The sequence below is a fragment of the Hypanus sabinus genome, chromosome 25, assembly GCF_030144855.1.
Source record: "Hypanus sabinus isolate sHypSab1 chromosome 25, sHypSab1.hap1, whole genome shotgun sequence".
NCBI classification, from domain to species: Eukaryota; Metazoa; Chordata; class Chondrichthyes; order Myliobatiformes; family Dasyatidae; genus Hypanus; species Hypanus sabinus.
Genome location: NC_082730.1, coordinates 5,828,640 through 5,855,754, shown reverse-complemented (window position 1 = coordinate 5,855,754; position 27,115 = coordinate 5,828,640). Strand labels below are relative to the sequence as shown.

The 27,115-nt window shown below is 43.3% G+C and overlaps 1 protein-coding gene across 1 annotated transcript; it reads right to left on the bottom strand.

Annotated features, from left to right (window-relative positions):
* LOC132380874 (membrane cofactor protein-like) lies at window positions 1–27,115 on the bottom strand. Its single transcript, XM_059949793.1, has 6 exons — window positions 27,099–27,115; window positions 21,404–21,500; window positions 19,300–19,373; window positions 17,748–17,924; window positions 13,743–13,922; window positions 1–104 (listed from the first exon to the last, which is right to left on the bottom strand). The coding sequence occupies exons 3-6, from the start codon at window positions 19,310–19,312 to the stop codon at window positions 1–3; spliced, it is 474 nt and encodes a 157-aa protein (XP_059805776.1). The 5' UTR covers window positions 19,313–19,373; window positions 21,404–21,500; window positions 27,099–27,115.

Here is a 27,115-nt window from a genome sequence, read left to right as displayed (position 1 = left end):
TCACAGTTCTGCTGCAGACTTTGGCTGTCTCGCTCGCTTCTGTTTCTCCAGGTAATGCCAGACAGCCCCTATGATGTTGAGATCATGGTTTTGTGCCATTTGATCTAAAACCATATAATACAGGGTATAACAACCTGGGCTCCATGGCATTAAAAATATGTTGGGAACCCTGATATAAAAAATCTAGGGTACCTAAGAGATTTGAACTGTGAAATGTGCTGTTTGCATTAACAACTTATGCACCCAGTGATGTGCTGGGGACAACCTGCAAGTGTCATCATACATTCCAGTGCGACATAGTATGCCCACAGTGCTCAGCAAAACTACAGAACACACCAAGCGACAGGACGACAACAGCAAAAGAAGCCTCGTGCCTCCTTCCCACCCACCCGTACAAAATCCAATAATCTTGCTGCCTCTTTGGCCCCGGCCTCCAGTGGACTCGTGGATTTACAGAGATTACACCTTCAACTTTCACAGTGGACTCGCAGAGATTCGCAGCCTTGGGGCTGTGGCCGTTGGGCCTCCATTTCTGAACTTCTGATCAACCTTCAGGCTTCGATCTTCGCTTTTGACCCAGCATTTTCCGATGATGGCGAACTAAGGCTCTCGGTGATGATCCAAAATCTAGGCCCTGAGCTCTTGGCTTGCCAACAATGACAAGGAACACTAGGCCTCGAAATGCACTCACATGATTTGCATACCTAGGGGATCAGGACCCTCATTTCTCCTGGCCACACAGGACACTGATCCCAGAATACGCTGATGACTCCAGCAGTTGTCTGTCCTGGTCTGTGGGTTTCACACCTGAACATTCTGAACATGGAGGCTTAGAATCTGGCCTGTTCTATAATTCTCCCACATTTCTGTCACTAAACACGAAGCTGCTCTCTAACTCCCCTCTCCCCTCAAACCATCTATGAACCTAAAATACAACTAATTCTGAGTTGTGACCTGAATGGAGACTGCAGCTCAACACCATATTGAAGATGCTATTGGTGTCAGGATGTGTGAGTATCGAGGATGTGGAGATCGGACAGGATATTGAATCCTGAGGGCAAACAGCTTATACAATCTTGTTACCTGTGCTCATCTTGATTGGTCCCCACAGGTCCTAAAATCTGCTGATTTTTGCCCTGTAAACAGATATTGACTGAGCCTCTCTGTGGGGAGAGGTTTACAATGGTTCAAAGCCCTCCAAGAAAAGAAACTTCTGTTCATCTTGGTTTTGAATGGCCAACCCCTCGAGAATGTGATCCCAGGTTTGAGACTGCCCATCCTGGGGAAATATCCTGATACTGGGGAGCCAGAAAATATTCCATAAAATTCATTTGAAAATGCTTGGAAAAAAATAATAATGTTAGTTTAAAAAAATTCCTTAATGCTGGGGAAGAACTTGGGTTACTCATTGTTACGATGGAAATATTAGCTCATTGGGAGGTTTTAAAAATATCCAAACTATTACACAAATTTAAGTTCATTGTTAAAAATATTACAAGCCGAGTAAAATGGTTGGCTGTTTTAAGTTTAATGATAATTTACTTTTTAATTGCTATGGGCAGCACTGTTCCACCTAATCTGTGCTGCTGCGCAGAATCTGAAATGCTCCCGCGCACATAGCCTTCGTTACCATGCAGATGGAATGTTCTTTTTTTGAACATTTAAAGCGCCGCACAGTTTTTAGGCCATGTAAAAATTTCCTGCTCAGAGCAATGGTTGGTCTGTGCAGTTGGTAAAAAAAAACCTGGAGGGAATGTTAATGGGCAGCTGGGTTGGAATGGACTGTATGGGCTGAAGGGACTCTTTCTGTGCTGTTTGAGTCTGTGCAGCTGTGAAGCCCTGGAACACCCCTACCCAAGATGGACACATGAAATCATTCTCCAAGCAGTCCTTTAGTGGTTAGATAATATCGTCAGTCTGTGTCAAAGTTTCCCATCCAGCAGGCAGGTCATTTGATTTCAGAGCACGGACTCAAAATACCAACCCCATAAAGAGCTGAGGAGATGAGATTAAATGTTACTTGTCTTTCTATCTATCTATTCATGGTAACCATAAGACCAGAAGATACAGGGGCAGAATTAGGCCATTTGGCCCATCGAGTCTGCTCCACCATTTCATCATGGCTGATCCATTATTCCTCTCAGCACCAATATCCTGCCTTCTCCCTGTATCCTTTCATGTTTTGACTAATCTGCTAATCTATCTACTTGTGCCTTAAATATACATAAAGATTTGACCACAACAGCTGCTTGTGGCAATGAATTCCACAGATTCACCACTCTCTGGCTAAAGTAATTCCTCTGTTTTAAACGGACACCCTTCTATTCTGCTGCTGTGTCCTCTGGTCCTAGACTCTCCTGCCATAGGAAACATCCTCTCCACATCCACTCTATCAAGGCCATTTGATGTTTCATTCTTCTGAATGGTAACAGGTCTTTTCAGCCCAACGAACCCATATTGCCCAATTACACCCATGTAACCAATTAAGCTACTAACCCGTACATCTCTGAAATGCGGGAGGAAATCAGAGTGCCCAGAGGAAACCCACATGGTCATTGGAGAATGTACAAACTCCTTACAGGCAGCAGTGGGAATTGAACCCGGGTCACTGGCACTGCAATAGTGTTACGCTAAACGCTATGCTACCGTACCACCTCAAAAATTTGTTTCAATTTCGAGAGCAAGTGAAGGTCCAATGGACTAAAGAGCTGAAATAAAGAGAACTTGTCATCTGTCTGATGGGATCAGAAACTCATGTCCTTAACTTCCCAACCGTGTTCAGCAGCTCAGATAACATCTGTGGGGTAGAGTAACAGACATAATGTTTCAGGTTGAAGACTGGGGAAGGAAGCAAAAGAATCTTGTTCAGCTTCAGGCTGGGGGTCTGGTGGAGGGGATTATCTCTGATGGGGTAAAACTTGGTGAACACCATCTGTTGGAGTAAATTCAATTCAAGTTTAATAATCATTCAACCATACATAAATACTCATGAATACAGCCAAACGAGACAGCATTTCTCCAGGACCAAGGTATAAAACTCAATACCAGCAGTCACACACAGCACAAAGCACACATAGCATCTACAAGATAGCAAGCACATAAAGATCTCAGTAAGATACAGCCACACAATTAGAAGTCCTGACATGAGCCGTAGAAATCTGAAGTAGTCTGCAGCCCACCACAGTACAGCCAGCGGATTGTCGAAGTGGGTTAAAGCTCCTCATCAGGACTGTAGCCAACAGCATGTCGAAGTTGCAAAACAGAGAGCAGGGGCACACCCAGCAGGTGCATGTGGGCATGTTCTTCATTCCCAGAGGACAAAAAAAATCAAGTACAGAAAACAAAAACATCTGAAATGAGCCAACGTCACAGATAGACGACTGATACGGACAGATATCAGTCACCTGAAGTTGTAGATTTCAAGTTCCAATTTTTTTCCCCAGATATACTTTCTCTGACTAGTTCTCTGATCTCACAAACCTGACCCCAGTGACTCCTTACCCACTGCAGGAAAGTAGCCTTGTCAGTCATCGCAGAATGTTATAACTCTGACAAAGAGTTTCTTTTTACATCTGTGCTAAAAGGACTGACCAGAATACTGACTGGATTTGGGGCCTGAGCTACAAGGAGAGGTCTTGTGGATGAGGACTTTACTCCCTGGAATGGATGAGATTGATGATCTCGGAGGGGCACAGACAGGGTGGTGGCACATTGTCGTTTTCTCAGGGAGGGGGTACTGAAAATCAGAATCAGAGTCAAAATCGGAATCAGGTTTAATATCACCGTCATATGTTGTGAAATTTGTTGTCTTTGCAGTAGCAGTACATTGTAATACATAAGAATAATAAAAAGAGTGTATTACAGAAAGAATATATATATTTTTAAATTGTTAAATTAAATAAGTAGTGCAAAAATGGAAATAAACACAGTAGTGAGGTAGTGTTCCTGGGGTCAATATCCATTCAGAAATCGAATGTCAGTGGGGATGATGCCATTCCTGAATCGGAGTGTGTGCCTTCAGGCCTCTGTACCTCCTCTCTGATGGTAACAACGAGAAGAGGGCATGTCCTGGGTGATGGGGTCCTTAATGATGGATGCTGCTTTTTTGAGCCATCATCCCTTGAAGACATGCTGGATGCTGGGGAGACTAGAACGCATGATGGAGTCCGCTGAGTTTACAACTTTCTGCAGTGAAGTTCAATCCTGTGCAGTGCCCCCCATCCCCGCATACCAGATGGCAATACAGCCAGTTAGAATGCTCTCCACAGTACACCTGTAGAAATTTGTGAGAGTCTTTGGTGATACATCAAAGCTCCTCAGACTCTGAATGAAATATAGCTGTTACTTACTGTGCCTTCTCTGTAGCTGCAGCGATATGTTGGACCAATATTGCCCCGGGAACTTGAAATTGTTCACTCGCTCCACTTCTGATCTGTCTCTGAGGACTGGTGTGTGTTCCCTCGCCTTACCCTTTCTGAAGTCCACAATCAGTTCCTTGGTCTTACCGATGTTGAGTGCAAGGTTGTTGCTGTGATACCTTGTTCCTGTACGCCCTCTCGTCACCATCTTAAAATTCACTCAACCAGCTGATATATCGCCTCGTTGTGGGAAATATGCTGAGGCTTTGGAGATGGTGCAGAAGAGGTTTACCAGATGCTGCCTGGTTTAGAGGGCCTGTGTCTTCATGAGAGGCTGGATAAACATTGGTCGTTTTCCCTGGAATGGCAGAGACTGAATGGAGATCTGATAGAGGTTTATAGGATTATGAGAGGCATGGGGTGAGTGTACAGTATCGGTTTCCCAGGGTTGAAATGTCTAAAACCAGAAGGCATGCATTGGAGGAGAAACGGGGTAGATTCAAGGGGGGATGTGTGGGGTAATTTTTTTTTAACTCAGAGAATGGGGGATGCCTGGAATGTGCTACCTGGTATAGTGCTAAAGGCAAATACATTTGTACATGCAAGGCTTTTAAGAGATGTACAGATAGGCACATGGCAATGGAAGGATGTGGACATTGTGTAGGCAGGCGGGATTAGTGTTTTGGATGTTTTTGATTTGCTTTTTATGTGGTTCAGCACAACTTTGAGGGCCGAATGGCCTGTTCCTATGCTGAGTGTTCTACGTTCGACCTCGCTCCTGCATACTCTCTCGTCGCCACTTAAACTCATTCAGATAAGCACAAGAATAAGAGAAGTTTAGAGGACATCTTCAAACGGAGATGTCTCAGAAAGGTGGCATCCATCGTTAAGGACTCATCACCCAGGACAAGCCCTCTGCTTTTCTCATTGCTACCATCAGGGAGGAGGTACAGAATCTGAAGACCCACACTCAATGATTCAGGAACAGCTTCTTCCCCTCTCCCATTAGATTTCTGAATGGACAATGAACCCATGAACACCACCTCACTGTTTTTATTTCTTTCTTTAACCTCTTTTTGCACCATTTATTTAAAGTACTGAGCAAATGTCTTGGGGTGCCGAGGACATTTGCACAGTACTGTACTTGTCAGCGTGGAGCGGAGAGCGAGTGCGTAAATCTGGCAGGAGCAAAGTATTTTGGGAATGGGTAGAGTGGGGCGCCACGGCAGAGGTGTGGGGCAGGTGGTAGAGAAGGAGTACCAGGAGTGCGGGGTGTGTGGGTACAGACTCACCCAGCCCTGAGACACCAGACAAAGTAATTTGTTCCAAACAATTGATATACTGATCATTACAGAATGTCTCTCTGGTGCTTCCCACTCCCTTCCCTTTTTCCCAACCATGATTCCCCTCTCCCTGTCCCCTTCCCACTCTCAGTCCACAATGAAGACCCATATCAGAATCAGGTTTATCATCTCTCACAGATGTCATGATTTTGTTTTTGTGACAACAGTGCAATGCAATACATAAAATTAGTACAGTACTCTGCAAAGTCTTAGGCATCCTAGCTGTATGTCACACACACACATACATATATATATTTCTCTGGATTGCTGCCTGTGCCATGTGCCAGTGAGGGTAAGAATAGGATGATTTGACAGGTAAATGCACGGCTGAGGAAATGTTACAGGGGAAAGGAGTTCAGATTTATGAATCATTGGGATCTCTTTTGGGAAAGGTATGACCTTTACAGAAGGGATGGGTTACACCTGAGCCAGAGGGTGTTCAATTTCATTGTGGGCAGGTTGGCTTGAGTTGTTCAGGGGGGTTTAAACTAATTTGGCAGTGGGGGGTGGGAACTGGTGTAATAGTGCTGAAGATGAGGTAGTTGGTTTACAAACAGAGGCAAGGAGAGGCTGATAGGCCAAAATTTCAGTCAGCAGGATGCGTTGTAATGTAAAAGGCAGACAAAATCAAAAAGGCCGAATACAGGACTGAAGGCGTTATATTTGAATGCACACCGTATATGGAATAAGACAGATGAACTTGTACACAGATACAGACTGGCATGTATGATGTTGTGGGCATCACTGAATCATGGCAAAAAGAATATTATTGCTTGAGTTTAATGACCAAGGATACATGATGTATCGAAAGGACAGGCTGGAATGCAGAGGGAGTGGAGTGCTCTATTGGTAAAATATGAAATCAGATCATTAGAAAGAGGTGACATAGGGCTGGAAAGTGCCAAACCATTGTGGATAGAGTTAAGGAACTGCAAGGGTAAAATGACTCTAATGGGAGTTTATACAGACCCCCAAATAATAGTAAGGGTGTGATCGACAAATTACAATGGGAGATAGAAAATGCTTGCCAAAAAGACAAATTTACCATAGTCATGGGGGACTTCAATATGCAGGTAGATAGAGTAAATCAGATTGGTGCTGGATTCCTTCCTAGAGTGACCATGAGATGACTTTTTAGAGCAGCTCGTGGTTGAGCTCACTTGGGGTTCAATTATTCTGGACTGGGTGTGTGCAATGATGCAGAATTGATGAGAGAGCTTAAGATAAAATAACCTGTAGGGAAATTAAATCGTAATATGACTGAATTCACTTTGAATTGTGAGAAGCAGATGATAAAGTCAGATGTATCAGTATCACAGTGGATTAAAGGGAATTACAGAGGCATGAAAGAGGAGTTGAGCAGGATTGATTGGAAAAGAACACTGGCAGGGATGATGGCAGAGGAGCAATGGCTGGAATTTCTAGAAGCAATTTGGAAGGCACGAAATATATGCATCCCAAAGAGGAAGAATTATTCTGAAGACAAGTTGATACAACCATGGCTAATATGAGAAGTCAAAACCAACATAAAAGTCAAAAGGAGGGTATATAATACAGCCAAAATTAGAGAATTGGGAAGCTTTCAAATACCATCAGAAGGCAACTAAAAAAGTTATTAGCAACGTTAAGATGGAAAGCAAAAGTAAGCTAGCCAATAGTATTTAAGAGGATGCCAAAAGTTTCTTGAGATATATAAAGTGTACAAGTCTAAGGTGTCTCTCATAAAAGAGAGGTGAGAGTGGAGATCGGACCATTGGAAAATGATGCTGGAGAGGTAGCAATATGACAAGGAAATGGTGGAGGAATTGAATAACTATTTTGCACCTGTCTTCATTGTGGAAGACACTAGCAGTATGGTGAACTCCAGGTGTCAGGAGTCACGAAGTGTGTTAAGTTACCATTATTTGGGTGAAGTTTCTTAGGAAGCTGAAAGGTCTGAAGGTAGATAAGTCACCTGGACCAGATGGTGTACACCCTCAGGGTTCCGTAAGAGGTGGCTAAAGAAATTATGGAGGCATCAGAAATGACCTTTCAAGAATCACTAGATTCTGGAATGGTTCCAGAAGACTGGAAAATTGCAAATATCACTTCACTCTTCAAGAAGGGAGAGTGCAAGATAGACAAAGGAGAATTGGTTGATGTTGTGTATTTGGATTTTCAGAAGGCCTTTGACGAGGCGCCAAACATGAGGCTGCTTAACAAGCTATGAGCCCGTGGTACTACAGGAAATATTCCAGCATGGATAAAGCAGTGGCAAAGAGTGGAAATAAAGGGAGAATTTTCTGGTTGGCTGCCAAAGACTAGTAGTATCCACAAGGATATATGTTAGGACTGGTTCTTTTTTACATTATATGTTAATGATTTGGATGATGGAAGTGATGGCTTTGTTACAAAATTTGCAGATGATAAGAAGAGAGGTGGGGGGGGGCAGGTAGTTTTGAGGAAGTAGAGGGGCTCTAGACGGACTTCGATTAGGAGAATGGATAAAGAAGCAGGAGATGAAGTACAGTGTCAGGAAATGTATGGTCATGCACTTTGGTAGAAGAAATGAAAGGGCTGACTATTTTCTAACTGGAGAGAAAATACAAAAAGCTGTGGTGCAAAGGGACTTTGTGGACCTTGTGCAAGACTTTCTAAAGGTTAATTTGCAGGTTGAGTCTCTGGTGAGGAAGTCAAATGCAAAGTCAGCATTCACTTGTAGAAGACTAGAATATAAAAGCAAGGATGTAATGTTGAGACTTTATAAAACACCGTTGAGGCCTCACTTGGAGTATTGTGAGCAGTTTTGGGCCCCTTAACTTTGAAAGGATGTGCTGAAACTGGAGAAGGTTCACAAAAATGATTCCAGGTTTGAACGGCTTGTCATATGAAGAGCTTTTCTGGGTTCTGGGCCTGTATTCACTGGAATTCAGAAGAATGAGGGGTGACTTTATTGAAACCTATTGAATGGTGAAAAGGGTGCTTCCTTCAGTGGGAGAGTCTAAGAGCAGAGGACTCAGCTTCAGAATAGTGGGGCACCCTTTTCGAACCCAGATGAGAGGAATTTCATTATCCAGAGGGTGGTGAATCTGTGGAATTCTTTGCCACAGGCAGCCATGGAGGCTAAGTCTGTATGTGTCTGTGTTGTACATATAATACATTTCACTATTTTTATCATTATGCATTTCAACATGCTCCTGTTGCAAAACAACAGATTTTACAATGTATGCCAGTGATAGTAAAGCTGATGCTGATGGGCAGATGGGACCAGCACTGTGGGTGATGGTCAGCATTGATGTGTTGGGCTGAATGGCCTGTGCTTTATGACTCTTTTACTCATTGCTGATATCCTGGTAATGACCAATAAAATCAAAGTAGACCCTTTTTGCCAAACTTTATTTCAAAAGAAAAAAATTTATGCCCACAGTTATGTCAATAGATTCAACTTGTGGAGTTGTCAGTAAAACACATTTGCATTAACAACTGAGCAGAACTCTAGGCTGCTTTGGGGATGCTTGTTCTGTTAAGAAGTATTTCAAGATTTTGGACAATAGCTTGGTACTTTAAAAGGATACTTTCTTTCTTCTGAAGAAGTCGATGCTCCATTTGGTTAATATCTTTTTTCTCATTAATTATCTCGTGGCTCCACTGAATGATGGTGTTTATCTTACCACGGGCTGTTTTTGAAATGGTCCATTCAGAATTGTCTGGAGTAGAAAATAGAAATCATATTTTGGGATCTTTGCTCTCTCACCTGAGGGGAATGTCATGGAACTGAGGTCAGGGCATGCTGTCTGATGAACTGCCTGTAGACGGTGTGAAGTGTGTTTCTCCAAAAGCTACAATATAATACCTTGGTATCCCAAGACCTAGCCTTTGAGTCTGCTCCACCATTCCACCATGGCTGATAGATTTACCCGCTCAACTCCATTCACCTGACTTCTCCCCGTAGCTTTGATATGCTTACTAACTAAAAACATACTTTAAATATACCCAATGGCTTGGTTTCCACAGTCATCTGCGACAACAGATTCCATAGATTCACCATCCTCTGGCTAAAGAAATTCCTCCTCATCTCCGTTCTAAAGGGGAGCTCTTGTATTAGAACATAGAACAGTACAGCACAGGAACAAACCATTCAGCCCACAATGTTGTGCTGAATCTGCAAAAATGCTAATCAAACCTACCCCCTCTTACCTTCAGTGCATGCCCTCTGGCATTAGACATTCAACCCTAGGAAACGGATACTTCTGTCCACTCTATCGATGTCCCTCATGATCTTATAAACCTCTCTCAGATCTCCCCTCAGCCTCTGGCGCTCCAGAGAAAACAACCCGTTTATCCAGACTCCTGTGATATCTCATGCCCTCTGAACCAGGCAGCCCTACCAGGGAAGGAACCATATCTGAACTGTTTCTGAGAGGTTCCTGAATTATCCCAGGAATGACAGGGTTAACATATGAGGAGTGTTTGATGACTGAGTCTATATTCACTGGAGTTTAGAAGAATGGGGGAGGGGATCTTGTTAAAATACTAAGACAGAGTGGATGTGGTGAGGAAGTTTACCATAGGGAGAGTCTAGGACCAGAGGGAAGAGTTTCAGAATACTGTAACTAGTGGAGGTCCACTACGGGGATGTGAGGGGTAAGTTTTTTACTGGAGAGTGCTCGATGCCTGGAATACGCTGCCTGCTGTCGTGGTGGAGCCAAATACATTCGAGGCTTTAAGAGATATTTGGATCGGTACATGAATGTCAGGAAGATGGAGGGATATGGACATGGTGTAGGTGGGAAGGATTAGTGTTTGAGTGTTTATGATTTGTTTTTCAACTGTTTCAGCACATCACTGCCTGCTGAAGGGCCTATTCCTGTGCTGTACTGCCCCATGTTCTATATTCAATGTTCATACTGCTTCACAAAACTCGTGTGCATTTGCATTTTACAACTAACTCCCACCTAAGCCCCCTAATTTAAAACTTCTGGGTGATTTGTATGTTTTCTGTGGGGGGAGGAGGTGTTTGATGTTTTTCTTTGTTTTGTGGCTATTTAGAGAAGACGGGTCTCAGAGGTGCATACTGCATACATACTTCAATAATAAATTATCCTTTGAACCTTTGCATGGAGGCAATTCCAGTCCGTTCCGGGATGGTTAAAATTTCCCCACTTCCATTACCCTATTATTTTTACACTCTTCTGAATTCGATCCAATTGACCCTTTCAGATTCCCACTGACTAGTTAAGGATCGAAGATTAACTTTATTCGCTGTATACACTGACATGTATTAGGAATTTGCAGTGGTGTGTTGGTCAGGGCTTGGCATGTAACAAAAAACCAACATTCAACAATGGCAAAGAATAAAGAATTATACAGAAATAAGTTAAAGTATGGATATGAAAAATAATGTGCACGGGGGGGGGGGGGTGGCTGCACTTTACAGAACAGGCGACTTGGGTTCAATGGCTGCCGTTGCCTGTAAGCAGTTTGTATGTTCTCCCCGCGGACGAGCGAGTTTCCTCCGGGTGCTCTGGTTTCCTCCCACAGTCCAAAGACATACTAGATAGTAGATTAATTGGTCATTGTAAATTACCCTTTGGTTAGACAAGGATTAAATCGGGGGATTGCTGGGTGGCAAGGCTTGAAAGGCTGGAAGTGCCTATTCCACCATGTATCTCAATAAATCAATTTAAAATAAATAACTAAATGCCAGCATGTATTTACAATGTAAACATCATTATAAAGAGTGGTGTAAAGTGATTACAGTGCAGTGATGTGGGTTATAGACAGAGGGGTGTGGGGGCTAACTGGAATCGTTGATCAGATTCACTGCCTGGGTGGAAGGAACTTAAAAGCTGGCATGAAGTTTTTGTTTTCCTAGTCTTATAGTGCCGTCCAGAAGGGTGTTTTTGGAAAAAAGAGTGTGCAGAGTGGGTGCTGTCCCCAGTGATTTTCCTGGTTCTTTCTTCTGGGAGGACTGCAGTAAAGTCCCAACAAATAATCACCCCTTTCTACCCCTGCACCCTCACTAACCAGCCCCTGAGCACTGCTGTAATATTCTGATTGATTAGCCCCTCCCTTTTCATACCCCCCCCACCCTCTGTCACAAATAGAACTGCGATATCCCAGCATTCTTGTCCCTCCCTTAACTGTGTTTCTGTTATTACAATATCGCTATTGCATAGAGACACAAGTGAGTGGAAATACTTGAACCTGGAGCTAGCGGAACTCAGTTTGTCCAGCAGCTTCTGTGGGGGGGTGGGGGGGAGTGCTGATCACATGAAGCAAATGGATCCAAATCACATGCGTTGATCCACACTCTCAGATCCCCCGTCTCACCCGTGAGCCCCCTTACGTTAAGACTCAAGATTGTTTATTGTCATTCTTCACTGCACAAGTGTAAAAGAGAATGAAATGATTGCTACTCTGTGTTTGAGCTTTTATATTGAAATATATATATATATATATATATATAGAATATAGAGCAATACAGCCATGAACAGGCCATTCAGCCCACACTGTTGTGCCAAACCAGCTAAAAAGCAAATCAAAACCACCAAACATCCTACCTACACCATAACCATATCCCTCCACGTGTTTGTCTAAATGTCTTTGCCTCTCCATATATAGCCCTGCTGACTTCAATTCTGATGGTGCTGACGCCTTTAAATTTGAAATTCAGTTTGACCACGTGAGGAGAGAAGCCGCTTTGTTTCCGTGTTTTTTTCAGACTGAAGCACTGTTACACAATCCTGAGTTTCTCCCTATGTTTGCGCCAGCAAAATCATCGTCAGTAAGATTTGGCGTAGTCCATAAAGGAGAATGCTATCTGAGCAATATTTTGCATTATTCATGATTATCGTTATTAATGCTTACATGATATTAATCTGTAAAACTTTATTCACTCATGATGTGTATAATTGCAGATATTTTATATGTAAGTCTAGCTTCAAGTATCCTTAATTTCTTGTGAATCTGTGATTTAATCGCTAAGTTTGCTGCATTAAGTACTTACAATATTTTTCTGGTTTGTTCTCAGTTTAAATTTCACTCAGTTGTATGTGTGTGTGCTGCCCAAATAAATCACCCAGACTTTGAATCCAGGGTTCAGTTGACTGCAGTTTGGCTTGCTGATGAATTGTTTATTCTTTAAAAAACAGCGCAGAACACACACTTACGGACCTTCGAGCTGCGCCCCCAGCAATCCCCTGGTTTAACCCTACCCTGATCACAGGACAATTTACAGTGATCAATTAACCCTCCAACCAGTATGTTTTTAGATTGTGGGAGGAAATCAGAGCACCAGGAGGAAACCCACATGATCAATGAAGAGAACGTACAAACTCCTTACAGGCAGTAGCAGGAATTGCTAAACACTACAGTACCATTCTTCATACATAAAAATAGAAGTACATTCCGTTCTGATGCACATAATAAAGACAAAAAGCATAAAGAACACTGAAAACACTAAATATAAATATATTTACAGTGTTTTTGTTTCCTTTTTGAGTTCTTTATGCTTATTGAGTTGTTTCTATGCTGCATCAGATATAGAATACAATTAACCTAGTGTCCCTCCCACACTTCCTGTCTTGACCCTGCCTATACTCACATCTCCTCACCAACTCTGATCAGCTCAACTCAACCCAGCTCAGCCCCATCGCAGCCCAGCCCGACCCAGTCTCAGTTCATCCAAACTCCAACCCAACCCAATCCTAGTGTCCAACCCAGTCTCAGTTCATCCAAACCCCAATCCAACTCAATCCCAGTTCATCCAAACTCCAACAAAACTAAACCCCAGTCTGACCCAATCCAAGTGCCCGTCCCTGTCCCAGTTAATCCAAACCCCAACAATACCCAATCCCAGTCCAACCCAATCCCAGTTTATCCAAATCCCAGCAAAACCCAATCCCAGTCCATCCGAGCCCAACTCATTTCTAGTCCTTTCCAGCCCAGCCCAGCCTTGCAGGTTCCTCTGGACAGTACAACCTCACTGGGACCTGACAATTGCAGCTCACGAGAGTATTTACATTTCATTCTGTCTTCAGATTTAGTAGCAACTCCTTACCTTTCTTGCAGGTAGGTGGGGGAGGGTCAAAGGTGTCTCTTCCTACACACACACTCTCAATGCTCCCCATCAGTATATATCCAGGATGACAGCTGAAGGTAACATGATCTTCATAATAATAGATGTGTTGATCTGGATAAATGATTGCATTGTTCAAATTTCTGGGTCGTTCACATTGCACTGCAGAAGATGAACAGATTGGTTGTCACTCAGGGCTGGTGGGAAGCTTTGATAGATAACAAGAAAATCCCTGAACACAAGATGCTGGAAATCCAGACCAACAAACACAAAATGCTGGAGAAACTCAGCAGGTCAGGCAGCATCTGTGGAGAGGAATAACCAACTGACAAGGTAAACCCTGTTCTTTATTTGTAACAAAGGAAGATATTAATGTTGATATTTTCTATTAGATGGAAGAAGCCAGCCTCGTCCCAGTCTCAAATCGTGGGCTCAGTTCAGTCTTTATGCACGTCAACAGCCGATTCACCTTTCTTTTGGAAACTCCTCCTTATTGGAAACTACCAAACATGACAGGAAGTAGCCCTTTCTTTTTTGGGTGATTAATAATTAAGGACCTTTGCCACCCAGAACATGCCCCCTTCTCATTGCTACCATTAGGGAGGAGGGACAGGAGCCGGAAGACACACACACAACATTTTAGGAACAGCTTCTTCTCCTCTGCCATCAGATTTCGGAACAGTCCATGAACTCCTGAACGAGATTAGAGATGAGAGAATTCCAGATAATTGGGACGCATCGGGACCAGTGCATTTTGGCCCAATTAAGCAGCTGTTCAAATTAGCTGAACTTTCAAGGAAATAGTATAAGAAAGACAATCTACTGTATAACTGAGTAACAAATTGTGTAGTTAAATGCAATGTGCAACACATTAGAACACTATTAATATTACTAAATTACTGTAAAGCTGTGTATTTGTTCCTAACAGTTATCGATGGAAGAGTCCACTCTGTGTTCTTTCGATTGACTGTAAATGAACAAAATTAGTGCAGACACCTAGTTAGATAATGGACGGCCTTTATACAACGCTTTTGATGAATACATACTTTGAACCTTCAGCTTCATTGTAATATTTAAGATGATTGTTGATAACAAATTTCTTTTGCAGTTCCTACAAAACTTGAAGTAGTGACATTGCTTAATTTTCAAGCCGGGCCATTTCTGGCAATTCCAAGCCTGAATGCTGGAAACCTCGGTGATTAAAACAGTTCTGAATTGTCTTGCTGCTTATTTTTCACCAACGATTAGTGACAAGCATCACTGTTTTTTGAACATAATCATATGCAACTGATGCCATTTAAAAACTGATCACTCTAAGTATGGTTTACTGTCTAATGGCTGTATGTGACTGACACGAGTTAGAAACAGTTCAACAACAGTCTCCAGATCCTATTAAGCAGCATATAGTCCAAAATAAATGATGGGAATCCCAGTTATTTTCTCGATTCGTTTTTAAGAGTTGGCCCATATAAACGACTGCCCCATTAACTGATGGCCCAATTAACCCATTGATCCATTGTATTATATTTTTTCTTTCTCTCTCTCTCTTTGAATATATATATTCGAAGTAAAAGTTTATTATCAGAGTACATACAAGTCACCACATGCAACCCTGAGTTTCTTTTTTCTCTCGGCAAACTTAGCAAATTCATAAAAGAGTTCATAAAGTTCATAAATTCATAAAATTCATAAATTGATAAAAGAGCCTGGGTGGTGAGGATCTTTGATGATGGATGCTGCTTTTCTACGGCAACATTTCATGTAGATGTGCTCAGTGCATGGGAAGGGTTTACCTGTGATGTAATGGGCCGGATCCACTACCTTTTGTAGGATTTTCCATTCAAAGGCATTGGTGTTCCCACCCCAGGACGTAATGGAGCCAGTCAGCACACTTTCCACCACACATCTATAGAAGCTTGGCAAGGTTTTCGATGAGACGCCAAACCTCTGCAGACACCTGAGGAAGTAGAGGTGCTGTTGTGGTTTCTTTGCAATTATATTTATATGCTGGGTCCAGGACAGGCCCTCTGAGATAGTGACAGCCAGGAATTTAATGTTACTGACCCTCTCCACCTCTGATGATTAATGGCTCATGGACCTCTGATTTCCCACTCGTGAACTCTATATTGAGTGAGAAACTGTTGATATTACACCACTCTGTCAATTTTCAATTTCCTTCCTGTATGCTGATTCATCATCACCACCACTGATATGGCCCACAACAGTGGTGTCATCGGCAAACTTGTAAACAAAAATATCTCTCTCTCTCACTTTCTCTTTCTCACTCACTCTCTCACTCTCACACTCTCACTCTCTAACTAGCTCTCTCTCTGTCTGTCTCTATCTCTATTTTGGAGAACTGTCCAGGACCCAGCACCTAAGTCAATTCCAAAGAACGCACAGCAGTGCCACTACTTTTTCAGAAGTCTGCGGAGACTCAGCATGACATGTAAAACTTTGACAACCTTTGAGAGATGTGTAGTGGAAAGAATATTCATTGGCTGCACCACAGCCTGGTAGTGGAAACAGCAATGCCTTTGACCAGAAAATCCTACAATAGGTGGTAGATTCAGCCCTTTGTTCTTTGGAATTGACTTAGGTGCTGGGTCCAGGACAGTTCCTTACTTGTTTCCCACACCTTACACAATTCAATATCCTTCTCCTTAGTGAATACCGAAGAGAAGAAATCGTTCAAAATCTCTCCCATCTCCCTCGGCTCCACACATAGCTGACCACTCTGATTCTCTAAGGGGCCAATTTTATCCCTCACTATCCTCTTGCTTTTAATATAACTGTAGAAACCTTTCGGATTTACTTTCACCTTATTTGCCAAACCAACCTCATATCTTCTTTTAGCTTTTCTAATCTCTTTCTTAAGATTCCTTTTACATTCTTTATATTCCTTGAGCAATTCCTCTTCTGCACCCTCTCCAAACTTCAACATCCTTCCTCTAGCAGGGCGACCAGAACCATATGCAATATTCCAGATGTGGCCTGAACAGGCTTTTATAAAGTTGAAAGATTTTTCAACTCATTTTCTCTACTAATGAAACCAACCATGCCATAAACCCTTCTTAAGCACCTTATCGACCTGTGTAGCCACTTTCAAGGCGCTATGAACTTCGATCCCAAGATCTCTCTGCTCTGCAACAATGTTAAGGATCTCATCTCCTGTCTCCTTGCATTTGCCCTACCGAGGTGCAACACCTCACTTTTATCTGGGTTAATCTCCATCTGCCATTTCTCTGCCCATATCTGTATCTTATCGATATTGTGCTTTCCTCTTTGCCAGTTGTCCACACTATTCACAATTCCAACTATCTTGTTATCATCTGCAGATTTACTAACCCACTCATCTACATTTTCATCCACGAGGAGATCTGCAGATGCTAGAAATTCAAGCAACACACACAAAATGCTGGTGGAACGCTGGAAATTGAAGCAACAGGAACCAGTCATGAAGAAGAGTCTCGGCCCAAAACGTCGACAGTGCTTCTTCCTATTGATGCTGCCTGGCCTGCTGTGTTCCACCAGCATTTTGTGTGTGTTACATTTTCATCCAGGTCATTTCTAAACATCACAAATAGCACAGGTCCCAGTACAGATCCTTGCAGAAATGGACTAATTACAGACCCCCAACTTGAATAAGTCCCTCAACACCTACCCTTTGTCCTCTATTCACAAGCTAGTTCTGAATACAAACGGACAGTTCACCATGGACCCCACTAACCTAGCCTCCCATGAGGGACTTTGGAAAACACCTTAGTAAAATCCATGTAAACTATATCCACGGCCCTACACCCCCATTGTCACCCTCAAACCCCAGGCAATTCCTGCCTTGTGGCATTTGGACAGGTGCTGGTATCAGGCAAATCTTTGAGATTTGGGCTGAAGAGCAGCAAGTGGGATTAGTGTGGAGTCTGACAGTGGCCTTGGACCAGGTGTGCTACAGAGACCTTTCTGCCTGTACAAAGCCTTGACGATCACCTGTACAGTTTGGAGGTGGGTGACTCCAGGCCCCGGAATCCATGCAGTGAATGGTCTCTTGACCGGTCAAGGTATATCCCTTGTCACAGGAATAAATCGCCTCGGCCCCGTACGTCCACTCCTCTCCCTGAGTCACCGTTCCATGGCTGATTATCGGTGGATGGTCACACATTATTTCTGTAAAACAGAGAGTGAAACTGTCATCACCAGTGGTTACAGGCAGGAGTGAGCAGAGAACTGAGACAAGTCTCCGTCCACCCTGAAACTGACCGAGAGCAAACTGATTTATGATGGTCACTTGGAGTGTTTATTCCAGCCGGTCACTCTCAGTGGTCACTCCCCAAGGTCAATTCCACCAATCACTCTCAGCTATCCCTTCCAGTGGTCAATCCCAGATGTTAATCCCAGCAGTCATTCCCGGAGAACATTCCCAACAGTTATTCCTAGTGGACAATCGCAGTGGTCACGCTGATGGTCATGTCCAGCAATTACCGAGACAAATCTTGACATCCAAGTTTGATCCTGAGAAACTTAGGACACTCCTCAAAGCATCCTGTCAGCTGCAGGGAGCTGTTACAATCCCTCCCCCAAACTCCCAGCAACTCCTTTCCGTTCCCTTTTCAACAGGTGCTGGGATTAAGAAGATCGAAGGGATTCGGACCGAATGTCAACGATGGGGGTATTGTTAGAGAGTCTGACAGTGGGCTTAGACCAGGTGTGCTACGGAGACCTTTCTTCCTGTACAAAGCCTTGACGATCACCTGTACAGATTGGAGGTGGGTGACTCCAGGCTCTGGTATCCATGCAGTAAATGGTTTCTTGACCGTTCAAGGTATGGCCCTTGTTACCGGAGTTATGTCAGTGCAAAGCCTATAGCTCCCTTACACTGACCACACAGGTTGACAGGGAGTTCAAGCAGGATTACAGCATGCTTGCCATTATTAATGGAGACAATGCATCGGGAGCAGTATCCAACAACAGGGATCCTGACTACAATAAAGAAATAAGGTACAGGAGCCTCAGGACCTCACCTCCAAGTGCAGAAACAGTTACTACCCCTCAATCATCAGTCTCTTACACCAGAGGGGATAACTCATCCCCATTTCTGAAATGCTCCCACAACCTATGGACTCCCTTTCAATGACTCGTCATTTCATGTTCTCGATATTCATTGCTTATTTATTATTATTATTAGTATTATTATTTCTTTTTTCCCATTTATTCTTTGCATTTACACTTCTGTTGATTTTTGCACAGTGGTTGTTTCCCACCCTGTTGGGTGCAGTCTTTCATTGATTCTGCTGTGTCTCTCATGTTACTGTGAATGCCCACAAGAAAATGAACTCAGGGTTGTATATGGTGACATTGATGTACTTTGATAATAGGTTTACTTTGAACTTTGCTCATTACGGACTGACAAGCACCTGAGTGAAGAGATCTCTCCTCCCCACTATCCCAACAGGCCAACATCTAACTTTCTCTACAACTGTTTCACAGTGAAATGGTTTAAAACATAGCAATCAAGTGAGAAGAAGGTCTATTCATCACTTACTCTGACAAGACATAGTAGTTTTGGACCATCCCTTTCTCGTGCACAGTATCCTGTTTCTCCCATACAGAATATAGCTGAAAGAAAAGGCTTCAGATGAACTGGACAAGATTCAAGATTCAGATTTACTTATCAGACATACATAGAACCATACAGTAAAAGGTATCATTGGCATTAACAACAAAAAAAATCTAAGGCTGTGCTGGGGGTGGCCAGCAAATGTTGCCACACACTCTGGAGCCAGCATAGCTTACCCAAGTGCACGGCAGAACAACACTGGACCATAAGACCAGAAGATATAGGAGCAGAAGTAGGCCATTCAGCCCACTGAGTCTGCACCGACAGTCAATCATGGCTGGTCTAATTCTTCCAGCCATCCCAACTCCCCTGCCTTCTTCACATACCCTTCCATGCCCTGGCTAATCAAGAACCTCTGTTGATGCTCACACAGTGTCACCCACACAAACCAAAACTAACTGAGTTACTATGAGTTTCCATTCCTTCCAAATGGGTGGAGTTTTTCCCAATGGAGGTTAGGAAGCAAAACTCTAAACTCCAAAGGAGTGTGTAGTGGCAGCTTTGGAGACACTGGTGTGGAACTAGACCGGCACAGGAACAGGCCATTCAACCCATCACTTCTGTGCTGATTACGATACCAGTCTCAATAAGTCCCTCTAATTCCACTCAGAATCAGGATCAGCTTTAATATCACTGGGTGTGTGGTGTGAAATTTGTTGTTATGCAGCAGTAGTACATTGCCATAGATAATGATAATTCACTGAATTTCAGTCAGCATATTTAGTATATTTTTTAAGTTTGTATAAATAAGTACTGCAAATAAAGCAGTGAGGCAATGTTCGTGGGTTCACCATCCATTCGGAAATCTGATGGTGGAAGGGGAAGAAACTGTTCCTGAATCACTGAGAGTGGATCTTCAGTCTCCTGAGCCTCCTCGCTGATGGTAGCAGTGAGAAGAAACCATGTCCTGGGTGAGCGGGGGGAGGGGGGAGGGTCCTGTCTTCCATAAACGTGGCTGTTGTATCTGCTTCTAGCTCCTCGATGAGCACATGTTGAATTCACATAACAGTCTCTCTGTAAAAGACTTACCCTCTGCTCTCACCTACACCCATGTCCTCCACTACATGACTCTCTCATAATCATTAAATACCATGTTGTATGACATAGGTGAACATGGTCTCACATCCATGATTGTTCCTGACAAATTGTTCTACAGAGATGGTTGCCATTGCCTTCTTCTGGACGGTGTCTTTACAAGACGGGCGACCCCAGCTATTATCTGTGCACTACCTGGCCAACATGACTCCACCTACCGAATCAATGCCTCTCATAATCTTATGAGTCTCTATCAGGCCACCCCTCAGCCTCGAATACTGCACGGAAAATAACCCAAGATTGCCCACTCTTCCCTTGCGTGGGGCAAGTTTTGTTTTTCACAGAGCGGAGGCTGCCCGGAACATGCTGTGTGAGCAGATGGTGTTAGTTAAAACCACAAAGTTTAAGAGGAGTTGGACAGACGAATCAACGGGCAGGGAATGGAGACACATAGACCATGTGTAGGCAGGTGGGATTAGTTTAAATTGGCATCTGGGTCAGCAGAGCTATGATGGGCCGAAGGGATTGTTCCTGTGCTCTATTGTTTTGTACTCTATTATTCCACCAGGGAGTGACGGCTTGGAGTGGCTCCACCTGGAATTAACCACAGTTACACCCTTAGCGGTCATCCCCCAATGTTCACTCCCAGTGATCACCCTGAGTGTTCACTGCCTAGTGGTCACTCCCAGTTCTCTTTGCAATGGTCACTCCTTGCAGATAGCTGGCTAAACATTCGATGTAGGAGAACCCGAGGCAGGTCTTGTCAGACTTGTGTGGAGACACTTAGACATAGAAACATAATTAGGCCATTCAGCCCATCAAGTCTGCTCTTCCATCACCATGGTTGATTTAATACCCCTCTCGACCCCATTCTCCCGACTTCTCCCCTTAACCTTTGATGACCTGACTGAAAACGTCTGCTTTAAATATACTGAATGGCTTGATCTCAACAGCCGTCTGTGGTAATATGGTCTAATGGAGAGTCACTGCTTACCCTTCATCACAGGCGTAGTGTACCCAGTTCCCAATTGCGTAGCCTGATGCAGTGTAGATCGCATTCTCCTGGTCTGGTGGAGGACCACAGTCGCTGGCTGCAGAAAACACAAGCACCATCACCATCAGTTTCAACAATTTTAGAAACCCTCATACCATACATTAAACACGAGGAGATCTGCAGATGCTGGAAATTCAAACAACACACACAAAATGCTGGTGGAACACAGCAGGCCAGGCAGCATCTATAAGGAGAAGCGCTGTCGACGTTTCGGTCCGAGACCCTTAGTCCTGACTGGTTGTATCATAGCCTAGTATGGAAACACCAATGCCTGTGAATGGAAAATTCTAGAAAAGGTAGTGTATTTGGCCCATTAACTCACAGGTATATCCCTCCTAACCATTAAGTACATCTACATGAAACACTGTTGTAGCAAAGCAGTGTCCATCGTCAGAGAACCCCACCACCCAGGTCATGCTCTCTTCTCACTGCTGCCATCAGGTAGAAGGTACAGGAGCTTCAGGACTCACAGCTCCAGGTTCAAGAACAGTTATGACCCCTCAATCATTAGACTCTAGAATAGAAGGGGATAACTACACTCACTTGGTCCATCCTTGAAATGTTCCCACAACCAATGATCACTTCAAGTCAAGTCAAGTCAAGTCAAGTCAACTTTTATTGTCATTTTGACCATAACTGCTGGTACAGTGTAAAGTAAAAATGAGGCAACATTTTTCAGGACCATGGTTTACATGACACAATACAAAAATCTAGACTGGATTACGTAATAGAAAAAAACAACAGAGAAAGCTACACTAGACTACAGACCTACACTGGACTGCATAAAGTGCACAAAAACAGTGCAGAGATTACAATAAATAATAAACAGTACAGTAGGGCAAGGTGTCAGTCCAGGCTTCCGGTATTGAGGAGTCTGATAGCTTGGGGGAAGAAACTCTTATATAGTCTGGTCGTGAGAGCCCGAATGCTTCGGAGCCTTTTCCCAGACGGCAGGAGGGAGAAGAGTTTGTATGATGGGTGCATGGGGTCCTTCATAACGCTGTTTCCTTTCCATTATTATTCGTCATTATTCATTATCATTCGTCAGTCTCGGCCTGAAACATTGACTGCTCCTTTCAATGGATGCTACCTGACCTGCTTGGAAGGGGATGTCAGGAATAAGTTTTTCAACACAGAGAATGGTGGGTATGTGGAATGCACTGTTGACGACTGTGATGGAGGTAGATACAATAGGGTCTTTTAAGAGACTCTCAGATAGATATATGGAGCTTAGAAAAATAGAGGGCAATGTGACAGGGAAATTCTAGGCAGTTCCTAGAGTAGGTTACCTGGTCAGTACAGCATCGAGGGCCGAAGGGCCTGTAATGTGCTGCAGGTTTCTAGGTTTTATGTTCTACGTTCTATGAATTGTATAAGTAAGAAGGGAGCACATGTGCTTCTTTTTGTTACATAGTAAGATTCAAGATTCAGGCAGCATACTGCCTGGCCTGCTGTGTTCCACCAGCATTTTGAGTGTGATGTTTGAATTTCCAGCATCTGCAGATTTCCTCATGTTTGCTCTTCAAGATTCAGGATTGTTTAATGTCATTTCCAACACACAAGCATAAAGGAGAATGAAATAATTGTTACTCTGGACCTGATGAAGCACAACAGATAAATCATATAATAATTTTAAAAAACAATATATATATAAATAGTAATATAATTATATAAAATAATAAGCAGTAATATGATTTCTGAACGTTGTTTTAGCCAGTGGTGGTAGTGAGAATGAGAATGACTGCCAATTAAATTTTCCCAATGGCATGCATCTCAAATGGCCTCTGACAACCAAGTCTAGCTTCTGGTCTTCACATGTGGCTTAGCTACTAAGCCTGGTGAAACCATTTCTACTGACTGAGAAATGTTTCTTCTGACAGCAGAAAGGGCAAAGGTGAGTTACTGCTGCCTTAAATCTAGTCATTTCAGGTAGATGGAACTTGTCAGCTGTGGTTGGCAGCTCATCTAGGAGAAGGAAAACTCTGATCTCGAACCCCCACTGCCTTGCAGCTGTACCCACTCATGGGGAAGGCTTCGGAGTAAACCGCGAGGAAAAAATTGTAGCTGCTGTCCTACGTTGACTGGCAACTCAGGTGATGCCGCTGGTGCCAAACTGTATCGGTCTCTGCTGTTCCTTTGGTTTGATCAGACAGGTGGAGAAGGGGAGCATGCTACATGGAAACAGCTTGCTCTCCACATCGTACCAGCTGGCTTGTGTGTCATGTAGACAGCTGGGATGCAACGTCCATGGTTGATCCCGACCAATGGAGAGCCTCAAGTATAAATACACAAGATAACTTATACACATAGATCAATTGTTGATGCTGGCACCGGAGTTTACTCAGCTAACAGGTAGTCCCCAAAATTACATGTTAATTATCCTTCTTTTATGTAACATGTGACTGAATTATTGCTGCTCAGTTATATAGTCGGTGGCCACTTGATTAGGTCAGGAGTGTCGCTGTCTAGAATTGACCCTTGTATTCACTCAAGGGTTCAACTGCAAGGCCCACAAGGCTCACACTCCTTCAGAGGCTGATCCGACCTGAAGTCATTTTCCTGAAGTGAGTCACTGGGATGATCAGAGCAGATACATGCCAGGTGGACCTTCCAGCTTAGAGCCACACACTAACTGCTGGAGAACCTCAGCAGGTCAAGCAACCTGGAGGGAATAAACAGTTAATGTTTTGGGCCAAGAAATGTATTCCCCTTTATAGTGCTATGAAGAAAATAATATTAGCTATAAACACCCTTATAAATGACTTGAGTAAAGTAGTTTTAAAAAGTAACAGCCTTCTTTAACTTTGTAACCTTTGATATATCAGTGGGTGAGGGGGAGGTACAAGAGCCAAGACCTTTGGCCCAACAGATCGGTGCTGACCATGCTGAAGAATGAGGGGCAGTCTCATAGAATACCAGATATTGAAAGGCCTCGATAGAGTGGACATGGAGAGGAAGTTTCCTATAGGACACTCCTTTAGAACAGAGAAGAAGAAGAATTTCTTTAGCCAGATGGTGGTGAATCTGTGTTCTACGTTCTCTGTTCGTGGGGTGAGGATCTGGAAAAGGATGTCGGTTACGGAAGGTTTCTGAGGGAAATAGTTGACATTTCAGATCGAGATCCTTCACCTGCCCGTCCTCTCACCAAAGGCATGGTATGGTGAATCACTTCCTTCAAGTACCAAGTAACTCACACAAAATTCTGGAGGAAATCAGCAGGTCAGGCAGCCTCTATGGAGAGGAGAAAAGACGTAGCATTCCAGGATGAGATGCTTCACCAGGAGTGGAAAGGAAGGGGAAGGAGTAGAATTTGCTTATTTGTTGAATAAATTGAGATACAATACAGAATATGCCCTTCTGGCCCTTCAAGCTGTGCCGCTGAGCAATCTCAGCCAAATCAAGGGACAACTTACAATCACTAATTAATCTACCAACTGGTACATCTTTGGACTGTGGGAGGAAACCGGAGCACCCGGAGGAAACCCACGTGGTCACCGGCAGAATGTACGAACTCCTTACGGACAGCGGGAAGGATTGAACCCGAGCGGCCTGTACTGTAAAGTGCTTTGCTAACCTCTACACCGGGGGTCGGCAACCCGCGGCTCCGGAGCCACATATGACTCTTTTACGTCTGTGCTGTGGCTCCCTGTTGCTTTGGGAAATAATTGGTCAGTATTTAATTAAAATGTATTTTATGTTAGTGTGTTAGTTTTTGAAATGTAATTCTAAATTTGAAGATTATGGTGATCTTGTACAACCTAATTAAGACGTTGTGGCGACCCATTTCCTGACACATCCGAACCGGCTCACAATTAGCCAGCGTTCAGGCTAAGGGAGATAGCCTACGGGGGTTTGTGAGTACGTGTCTTTTGCAGCATCCGCGCCCATGGGGGGCGGGTTGAGGGAGGCTTAAAAGCAAGGCTGTTTCGTTCGAATAAAGCTATCTTTGACTGCAGTTTACTGACTGCGTGTAGCACACCGCTACAACGTGTTTTTATCGCTGGCTGTCCAGAGGGGAGGTGCTGAAACGCTTTGTCGCGTGTCTGGAAGAAGTGAAAACTTTCCTGGGCAGCAAAGGGCCCACCTTTCCTGAGCTGGAACAGCCAGAGTGGCTGGAAAAGTTACACTTCATGGTAGACATGACAGCGCACCTGAACACGCTGAACACAGCTCTTCAGGGGTAAGGACGTACAGCCCTGCACATGTTGGAGGATGTTTTGGCATTCGAGCGCAAGTTGACAGTGCTTGCCAGAGATTTACAGAAAGGCACATTGTCTTACTTCCCCAATTTGAGAGAGTTCAAACAAGGTCATGACATGATAAATTCAGAGTATTTACATTCTGCAATCATCGCAATGCAAACATCGTTTGGGAAACGCTTCTGTGAGTTCAGAGAGGAAAAAAACACATTATCCTTCCCGGTCACTCCCCTAAGCATCGATCCATCCCTACTGAATACGACTGCATTGTCAGGTGTGAGTCAACCTGACCAAGTATGATAAATATTTTAATTGCCTATTATTTTACGTATATTCATATGTTTTCATTGTTCAGTGAAATAGTCCTTTTATTTTTCAGGTTGACAGCTGGCTGACGTTATTTTTGGTTTGCTGCTGGCGGCAAATTTAAGTTTGGCGTTTTTCATAAATACAAGAAGGACTCAAATAGACGTTGAGTATTTTACTTAAAAGTAACCTTCAACCCAACGTCTTTTTTTCGGAGTTCAAAATGTTTTTGTTGCATGCAGAAATGTAATTTCGTTTTCTCTGCAGGAGTTCATCAATTTCATAAATGCAACACATTATAGTTTGTTTATACATAGCATAAAGGCAAAACAAAACGTTGTATGCAGTGTTATTTCATTTTAAATGTCAAACGGGTTTTGCGGCTCCCAGTGTTTTCTTTTCTGTGGGAAACGGGTCCAAGTGGCTCTTTCAGTGGTAAAGGTTGCTGACCCCTGCTCTACACTATCGCATTTGTCCCAAAGCTAGAAGCTGATTGGTGAGACCAAGTGAGGGGGAAGGTAGGCGGTTGGAGAGGGGAAAATAAAGTGCAAAGTGAAAAAGGTAAGGGCTGAAGAAGAAGGAATCAGGTAGGAGAGGAGAGTGGACCATGAGAATAGTCCTTCGACTACTGTTCTCTCTGTGCTGAGGGCAAGAGGGTGATTGTTGATCATTTTCAGAGAGCAGGTCTTCTCTGTTTTTCAAGTCACATTTAGGCCATTCTGGGTCAGATATATATCAATGAACCACATGGTTTTATAAAAAAAAATGATAACTTCAAGCTCACCATTGCTAGTGAAATTGATTTCATCAACAATTGGATCTCCCCTGTACTGTGACGCTGTCACTAATAGACCAGGTCTCTGGATTTGAACTACATTATCATGATATTGCACTTTTGTAGAATAGAAATCCAGGTATTCATCGCCACCCTCATCAACTCTAATCTAAAGTGGAGGTTGACTGGCATTGATGATTATGGGGAGAAGGCAAGGAAGTGAGATTGAAAGGGAAAATAAATCAGCCATGATGGAAGTGGAGTAGATTCTGCTCCTATGTCTTATGGTCAAACAGAAGTAATATTTTCATAAACAGGCCAAATGTTTCTCAAAGAGCAGTCAAGTGTGACTTACGCTGACAACTTGGGACA

What these genes read in the sequence shown, in the direction of transcription:
- LOC132380874 (XM_059949793.1), bottom strand. An exon ending in CCCACCTCCAAACTGTACAG is followed by an intron (nt 13,923 to 17,747) that starts GTGATCGTCAAG and finishes CATCTTCTGCAG; the next exon opens with TGCAATGTGAACGACCCAGA. An exon ending in CCCACCTACCTGCAAGAAAG is followed by an intron (nt 105 to 13,742) that starts GTAAGGAGTTGC and finishes ATATGGTTTTAG; the next exon opens with ATCAAATGGCACAAAACCAT.